The following is a 9,278-nucleotide window of genomic DNA, read 5'->3' on the forward strand; positions in this document are numbered from 1 at the left end:
TTCTTATCCTATGAACCCTCAATTATTATTATCTTTAACTCTTTATTCCCTAAATTTGTTAAACTTAACAAAAAATAATTCTGACACTCGTGCAGATAGACATTTTGCAGAAGACAAAAACAGCAAATTAGAAATCAATACACCAATATGGTATAAGCAATTTAATCAGTGGCTGCCAGGAATCTTATGACTCCTAGGCAAGGGTTATGGTCTTGTCATTGCAGATGGAGAAGAAATCTGGGTTCCCCTTCGCCATGTCCATTACCGAGAGGGACCCCAAGACCGGACTCCCTCGGGAAGTGACGAAGTTGACGCGAAGGGTCTCGTTGATGACCCTGGAGGAGCCAATGAGGAAACGCCATCGTCTGAATCCTTACCTGACATGGGCTCAAGTGAAAAACATGACTCGTCAGGCTGAGCAGACAATGAAGAGTACTGGAACTTCTATGACTCCAGATAAGCTGTTTCTGCCAATGTTAGCTATTCTTTCTTTCCTCTTCCTCTGGGTAAGTGCAGAATATGTTTGTTGGGCATACATACCCAACCCACCACTTCTCTCCATAGTGGATTGGGTAGATAAAGCCCCTATGATCTTTACTAATGATAGCATGCATTTTCCAAGTCCCTGGTCCATAAAGCAACCAATTCATGAAGAAGATGAGGGAAAACCAATCAACATTTCCGTGGAATTCAAAACCTTGCCTATCTGTTTCGGATCTCACCCCCTTTGCATGACTATCTTCACACAATGGTGGGCATACTCTGCCAACAGTGGGACTGCTTTGCGTCTGGGAATGTTTGCTATGGCATCTTTCTTACTTAATGGCTCCGAGCGACATTGTCCAGGCCAGATAGCCAACTATTCGAACTCGCTTTTTCAACCAGAGGAACCTTCATGTCATACTGTATCTTGGAGAAGAAAACAGGAGATACAACTGTTACATTGGTCTGATTGTTGAGGCCAATTTGGGAAAGTTTCTATAATTCAGCAAAATCATACTAATCATACATTCAAATTTGTTGACTGGGGACCTCATGGGTTGTTTGTAAACTATTCTGAAGAACAGGAGGAACATCATAACTGCTCCTGGTTTAATAGATCAAGCATTGAAGGTTTTCATAAATCTAAGACAAATTTCTGGACTAATAAGGACATATTGCTGAATTGGTATAATGGGGGCTTATCACCCCCATGACCCAGGATTGTCGTCCCCATTGTGGGGCCAGAGCGATGGCACATTTGGAAAATTCCAGCAGCCTTAGAGCACTTCACTAGTGTTTATGAGACTGTGGGTGTGTTTCGTCCTTCTAATTATACCTTCCTATACAATAGTACTGGCTATATTCAATCATGTGTTCACCTTCCGTATTTGTTTATTGTAGGGCATTTTGATATTGACTTATCAACCAAGATTGTCAATTGTACTGCATGTGCATTGTATACCTGCCTTAATCACACCATTTCATATCACAATGCTAGCATTGCGCTAGTTAAACAAAAATCTGAGTTATGGCTTCCCGTAAACTTAACTGAGCCTTGGACTGATCCTGTATTTCTTTCTGTATTGTTGAAAACTGGACTTAGGCGATCTAAACGCATCATTGGGTGGATTGTTGCAGGCATCTTAAGCCTTATCTCCATTGTGACTATAGGAACTTTGTCTGGTATGGCTTTACATAATTCTATACAAAATCATGATTTTATCACTGCTTGGCACAAAGACTCTCATGATCTTTGGACTTGACAAGCTCAAATAGATCAGCAATTACAAACATGAATTCATGAGTTACGAACTGTGATTATCCACTTAGGAGATCAAATGCAGCAACTGACTTTCCAAACACGTATATGTTGTCACTGGAATTTTACTTCTTTTTGTCTGACTAACATGCCCTATAATAGCACTGAATATCCTTGGGATAAAGTTAAAGCGCATTTGCAGGATCTCACAGATAACTCAAGTTTAGACATCAATTTGTTGAAACAACAAGTTGCTAATTTTCAAGTTAAGGTACCTAAGGAATTGTACAGCACTCAATTTTATGATACTTTAACCAAAACCCTATCGTCTCTAGACCCTAAAACTTGGTTTTCAGGAAGCAACATTTTTATATATGTATTAATCACCCTTCTTTTTTTGTCATTGCTTATAGGATATAGATGTCTCTACTCAAGACTCCATGCCTCTCACAACGGAGTCTAACTAGCAGCTGCCATGCTTAAATTAAAAACAAAAGGAGGATATGTTGGAAAGCCCAGTACAAAAGCGCGGTTGGAGGAAGTCCTTGGGAAAATGGCAAAGGGCCAGAAGTACCCCGGCTTGGTGCTGCAGGCAGAAAAACATCTCCTGCCTCTGGTTATGTCCGGCGCCAAGATTTAATAATAAATATTAAGGATGTTGCTTGAGAAAATGGGTTATGGGATAAGCACATGGGTCACTTAGAGCGCGCTGTCCTTGAAATAGTTTTACTGATTGGATGTTAACCCCATATGCGCTCTGCTGGCTGTATACCCTAAGCTCTTTGTTCCTGCTTCTATAAAAAGGCTTGACTGCAGAAATAAACTTGTCAGTCCTTGCAAGAGACTGTCCGAGTGTCATTCTTTCAGGTTCGTCGCTTCCAAGTCCCGGGGAGAAAATCCCCAACACTGCTATACTCTCTGCCTTCCTGATTCTCACTATTGCTTGACTTCACCCTACAGCCATATTCAGGAAGGTTGTAAGAGAGAAAGAGACCTTCAGAGCTGGGAAGGGACCAGCTAGTCCAGTAATTCCAAGCTGTGCTCCTGTGGTGCCTAAGCATCTGCACAGAGTTGGGACTCAGAGCAGAGGTGAACCAAACTGGGGTCTGCTCAAAGCCCTTACCAGCTTTCACCTGCCTTGCTTCAAACAAATCAGTAAAAGGTTTGAAACTCAGTGACCTAGGCCAGTTGCTTTCCTTTCCAAGTAAGGAAATTAGAGCTTGAAGAGCTGACTTCCTAGATAAAAAGCGCTTGAGTGTGGTAGTGACAGAACTGTTTTAGAAATGGGTAATTTCTAGGAACCAGAAGTTCAGCCCTCGCTAATGAAGGAGTGAGTTATAAGGTAACTTTGTAAAGTTTTGGTTTCCTCTGGAGATTTTAACCTTTGGTATGGACCTAACAGAATCAGAAGATATTAAGAAGAGGTGACAAGAATACACAGAAGAACTGTACAAAAAAGATCTTCACGACCCAGATAATCACGATGGTGTGATCACTCACCTAGAGCCAGACATCCTGGAATGTGAAGTCAAGTGGGCCTTAGAAACCATCACTATGAACAAAGCTAGTGGAGGTGATGGAATTCCAGTTGAGCTATTTCAAATCCTGAAAGATGATGCTGTGAAAGTGCTGCACTCAAGATGCCAGCAAATTTGGAAAACTCAGCAGTGGCCACAGGACTGGAAAAGGTCAGTTTTCATTCCAATCCCAAAGAAAGGCAATGCCAAAGAATGCTCAAACTACCACACAATTGCACTCATCTCACACGCTAGTAAAGTAATGCTCAAAATTCTCCAAGCCAGGCTTCAGCAACACGTGAACCGTGAACTTCCAGATATTCAAGCTGGTTTTAGAAAAGGCAGAGGAACCAGAGACCAAATTGCCAAACATCCGCTGGATCATCGAAAAAGTAAGAGGGTTCCAGAAAAACATCTATTTCTGCTTTATTGACTATGCCAAAGCCTTTGACTGTGTGGATCACAATAAACTGTGGAAAATTCTGAGGGAGATGGGAATACCAGACCACCTGATCTGCCTCTTGAGAAACCTATATGCAGGTCAGGAAGCAACAGTTAGAACTGGACATGGAACAACAAACTGGTTCCAAATAGGAAAAGGACTACGTCAAGGCTGTATATTGTCACCCTGCTTATTTAACTTCTATGCAGAGTATATCATGAGAAATGCTGGACTGGAAGAAACACAAGCTGGAATCAAGATTGCCGGGAGAAATATCAATCACTTCAGATATGCAGATGACACCACCCTTATGGCAGAAAGTGAAGAGGAACTAAAAAGCCTCTTGATGAAAGTGAAAGAGGAGAGTGAAAAAGTTGGCTTAAAGCTCAACATTCAGAAAACGAAGATCATGGCATCTGGTCCCATCACTTCATGGGAAATAGATGGGGAAACAGTGGAAACAGTGTCAGACTTTATTTTTTTGGGCTCCAAAATCACTGCAGATGGTGACTGCAGCCATGAAATTAAAAGACGCTTACTCCTTGGAAGGAAAGTTATGACCAACCTAGATAGCATATTCGAAAGCAGAGACATTACTTTGCCAACAAAGGTCCATCTAGTCAAGGCTATGGTTTTTCCAGTGGTCATGCATGGATGTGAGAGTTGGACTGTGAAGAAAGCTGAGCGCCGAAGAACAGATGCTTTTGAACTGTGGTGTTGGAGAAGACTCTTGAGAGTCCCTTGGACTGCAAGGAGACCCAACCAGTCCATTCTAAAGGAAATCAGTCCTGGGTGTTCATTGGAAGGACTGATGCTGAAACTGAAACTCCAATACTTTGGCAACCTGATGTGAAGAGCTGACTCACCTGAAAAGACTCTGATGCTGGGAGGGATTGGGGGCAGGAGGAAAAGGGGATGACAGAGGATGAGATGGCTGAATGGCATCACTGACTCGATGGACGTGAGTCTGGGTGAACTCCGGGAGTTGGTGATGGACAGGGAGGCCTGGCGTGCTGCAATTCTTGGGGTCGCAAAGAGTCGGACACGACTGAGTGACTGAACTGAACTGAACTGAAGGATATGCTTGCCACCTTCTTTGGATTCTCTGTTTTGGGAACACAACCTTAGAGAAATGTACATGCTGTTTCAGGAAAAAATTCAATAGCAACTTTAAACTAGTGCTTCTCCTGGCAATGTGAGGCTAAACATGGGCTACTATGGCAAAGACTGTGACTTTAGACCTATCTTTAGTGTAAAGCTCCTTTTTCACACTTTAGAGAAGGCTGTGATGAAATGATATTGACATTTTTTTTTGACAGTGAAGTTGCTCAGTCTTGTCCAACTCTTTGCGACCCCATGGACTGTAGCCTACAAGGCCCTTTCATCCATGGAATTTTCCAGGCAAGAGTACTGGAGTGGGTTGCCATTTCCTTCAACAGAAGATCTTCCCAACCCAGGGATCAAACCCGGGTCTCCCACATTTTAGGCAGACGCTTTACCGTCTGAGCCACCAGGGAAGTCCGATGAAATGATAAGCATGCCTAATCCACGTCCCTAGTTCCCAGATGGCAGCTTGACTTGTGATGGTGCTGGAAATCTGCTGTCACCCCTCCCCCTGCCTAAACTCATCTCTCCTTTAGACCCTCCCTCTCCAACCCTAGACTTATCAACAGTCTGCCTGACATTTCCATTTGCTTGTCTAGGAAACATCTCAAATTCACATGACAAAAGGTGAATTTCTGGTCTTCTGTACCAAGTCAATTCCATTTGAACATTTTTCATCTTGGTTAATGGCAACTTTTCCAGGCTTCCCAAGTAGCGCTCATGGTAAAGAACATGCTTGCCAATGCAGGAGACTCAAGAGACCCAGGTTTGATCCCTAGGTCAGGAAGATCCCCTAAAGTAGGAAATGGCACCCCACTCCAGTATTCTTGCCTGGAAAAGTCCATGGGCAGAGGAGCCTGGCAGGCTGTGGTCCATGGGGCTGCAAAGAGTCCAACACAACTGAGTGACTGAGCACATGTCATACATCATGCCACAGTGGCAACTCTGTCCTTCTGCTTACTCAGGCCAAGATGCTCAGAGTCATCTTGCTCCTGTCTCACATCCTCTGTCCACTCTATATCTGACGAGTTCTCACTCCCTCCACTGCTATCACCTCGGACTAAGCCACTATCATTTCCTGTCCTGTTTAGTTTGAGTTTCTTAACTTGGCTTTCTTTCTGCCTATGACTCTTGCTTTCAGTCTATTCTTGGAGTGGTCAGAGAGGTCCTTTTTATAAGTAAGGCAGGTCATGTCATCCTTTCTTCAAGACACTCCCCATCTCACTCAGAAGTTAAAAGATCTTCCTCCTCCAACCCCTACCCTCTTCCATATCCCACTTCTCCAAGCCACACCTGTCCAAGCTGCCCCCAGGTCCCTCCATACCCTTCCTTTTCCATGGTCACTGCTTCTGTGCCTCATCCCCGTAACTTCTCTGGCCTTAAGGCTCCACTACTCTTGTTCCTCCTGGTCACTCCACTCTAGCCACACCAGCCTCTGGGCTGAGCCTCAAACACTCTTGGCATGCTTCAGAATTAGACCATTTACTGGTGGTCCCCTCTGCATGGGTCGCTCCAGTCAGATTTCTAACTCCCTCACAACTTCAGGGCTTTGTTCTGATGTCCCTTTCTCAATAATCATCCTTGCTAAATCATCAGGGAACTGCAGATAAAAACCACAATGAGATATCATCTCATACCTGTCAGAATGGCTATCGCCAAAAAGGACACAACAAATGTTGGTGAAGATGTGGAGAAAAGGGAACCCTCTACACTGTTGGTGAGTGTAAATTGGTGCAGCCACTGTGAAAAACAGTATGGAGGTTTCCCAAAAAACTAAAAATGAAACTACCGTATCACTTGGAAACGTCCCCCCCCAAAAAAAAAACAAAACACTAACTTGAAAGGATACTACCCCAATGTGTTCATCAGTTCAGGTCAGTTCAGTCGCTCAGTCGTGTCTGACTCTTTGTGACTCCGTGAACTGCAGCACACCAGGCCTCCCTGTCCATCACCAGCTCCCGGAGTTTACTCAAACTCACGTCCATGGAGTTGGTGATCCATCCAACCATCTCATCCTCTGTCGTCCCCTTCTCCTCTTGTCTTCAATCTTTCCCAGCATCAGAGTCTTTTCCAATGAGTCAGCCCTTTGCATCTGGTGGCCAAATGTTCATAGCAGCCTGATTTACAACTGCCAAGATTTGGAAGCAAACTAAGAGTCCATCAACAGATGAGTGTACAAAGAAGATATGGTATATATTCAAAGGAATACTACTCAACCATAAAAAGGAACAAAAATATGCGGTTTGCAGCAACATAAATGGACTCGGAGGGCACTACGCCAAGTGAAGTAGGTCATACAGAGAAGAACCAATACTGTACACTTTTATAGAGAATCAAAAAAATACAGCTAACTAATGAATATTAACAAAAAAGCAGACACAGATATAGACAACTAGTGATTACTAGTGGGGAGAAGAAAGGAGAGTAAGAGATAAAAGCTATTAGGTATAAAATAATCTATGAGGATACATTGTACATTGCAGGGAATACAGCAAACATTCATATAACTAAAAATGGGATATAACCAATTGGAACGATACAGAGAAGATTAGCATGGCCCCTGCGCAAGGATGACATGCAAATTCGTGAAGCGTTCCATATTTAAAATAAAAAAAAAAAATTGTGACTCATATTGTTTGTTGTTGTTCATTTGCTCAGTCATGTCCGACTCTTTGAGAACCCATGGACTGCGGCTTGCCAGGCTTCCCTGTCCGTCACCATCTCCCAGAGTTTGCTCAAACTCATGTCCATTGAGTCAGTGATGCCATCCAACCATCTCATCCTCTGTTGCCTCCTTCTCCTCCTGCCCTCCATCTTTCACAGCATCAAGGTCTTTTCTAAGGAGTCGGCTCTTTGCATCAGGTGGCCAAAGTATTGGAGCTTCAGTTTCAGCATCAGTCCTTCCAATGAATGTTCAAGGTTGATTTCCTTTAAGATTGACTGCTTTGATCTCCTTGCTGTTCAAGGCACTATCAGGTGTTTTCTCCAATACCACATTACGTTATACCCCTGTGATATATATATTCAACAGCAGTTATCAGTTCAGTTCAGTTGCTCAGTCCTGTCCGACTCTTGCCATACTTCAATTAAAAAAATAATTTTAAAAATTTAAAAAGAAAATAATTCTAGCTAAACAGGAAAAATCCTGCCACCCACAAATGTCTGTCCCTACCCATTCCTGTCTGTGGATAAGCACAGCGGTGTGTCCAGAGAGAGACCAGCGGTAGAACACGGGGAACTCTCTCGAGACCCCTGATGCCCGGAAGCTGCGTGGGAAACGCTGTTGCTCCCGGTGCCCTGGCAGGGGGCGAAGGCAGCTAGAAGCCAAGTGATGGGGAGAGGCCCCTGGGAGTCTGTCAGTGCCCGGCAGCCTTGCTTAGAGGATCTGAGAGGCCGAAATCACTGAACGGGTAGGCACTGTTAGCCGGCTGGCTTCAAGCACTTGCTCTGAACCATGAGAACCAGTTTTACACCTGTCCCTGGGCTGGCGCTGGAGAGGCTTAGTGACTGAGATGTAGCGGTGCACAGGGACCCAGCATCCTGCCTCCTCAGTGCAGGCGGGAGCGTGGGGCCCTCTGAAAATGGCGGGAAAGCTCTGAGAGGGGCCCACAGGCTGACACCTCACAGAGGGAGGGTCCAGACAGCATCGCCAGACAGGTGATGGTTGACAGCAAGGAGCGTTTGAGCAAGTGATGCTGGGTTAGTAAATTGCCTCACTTGTTAAATTAAAAAAAAAAATTTATTTTTTTAAAAAAGGAAAAAAGGAACAACTGGGTTCAAATCAGTTCAGTTCTGTTCAGTTGCTCAGTCGTGTCCGACTCTGCAACCCCATGAATTGCAGCACGCCAGGCCTCCCTATCCATCACCAAGTCCCAGAGTTCACTCAAACTCATGTCCATTGAGTCGGTGATGCCCTCCAGCCATCTCATCCTCTGTCGTCCCCTTCTCCTCCTGCCCCCAATCCCTCCCAGCATCAGAGTCTTTTCCAATGAGTCAACTCTTCGCATGAAGTGGCCAAAGTACTGGAGTTTCAGCTTTAGCACCAGTCCTTCCAAAGAACACCCAGGACTGATCTCCTTTACAATGGACTGGTTTGATCTCCTTGCAGTCCAAGGGACTCTCCAACACCACAGTTCAAAAGCATCTGTTCTTCAGCACTCAGCTTTCTTCATAGTCCAACTCTCACATCCGTACATGACCACTGGAAAAACCATAGCCTTGACTAGATGGACCTTTGTTGGCAAAGTAATGCCTCTGCTTTTGAATATGCTATCTAGGTTGGTCATAACTTTCCTTCCAAGGAATAAGCATCTTTTAATTTCATGGCTGCATTCACCATCTGCAGTGATTTTGGAGCCCAAAAAAATAAAGTCTGACACTGTTTCCACTGTTTCCCCATCTATTTCCCATGAAGTGATGGGACCGGATGCCATGATCTTCGTTTTCTGAATGTTGAGCTTTAAGCCAACTTTTT

At 44.2% G+C, this 9,278-nt stretch overlaps 1 protein-coding gene and 1 non-coding gene across 2 annotated transcripts in view; both read left to right on the top strand.

The window, feature by feature from the left end:
- Positions 1-2,579, top strand: part of LOC147346307 (uncharacterized) — a 70,729-nt gene extending 68,150 nt beyond the window's left edge. Inside the window, exons 13-14 of the mRNA XM_086372436.1 lie at positions 225-506; positions 2,155-2,579. Coding sequence (XP_086228562.1) covers positions 225-418 — 194 coding nt within the window. The 3' untranslated portion in view covers positions 419-506; positions 2,155-2,579. The remainder of the gene's footprint in view (positions 1-224; positions 507-2,154) is intronic.
- A 4,723-nt stretch (positions 2,580-7,302) lies between these two features.
- Positions 7,303-7,409, top strand: LOC147346308 (U6 spliceosomal RNA). Its single transcript, XR_015154204.1, has one exon. It is a non-coding gene; the product is annotated as a U6 spliceosomal RNA (small nuclear RNA).
- Positions 7,410-9,278: the final 1,869 nt, after the last annotated feature.

Source organism: Bos grunniens, chromosome 24 (assembly GCF_055505025.1).
Source record: "Bos grunniens cultivar Pamir isolate PY7600 chromosome 24, Bosgru_T2T1.0, whole genome shotgun sequence".
Classification (NCBI taxonomy): Eukaryota; Metazoa; Chordata; class Mammalia; order Artiodactyla; family Bovidae; genus Bos; species Bos grunniens.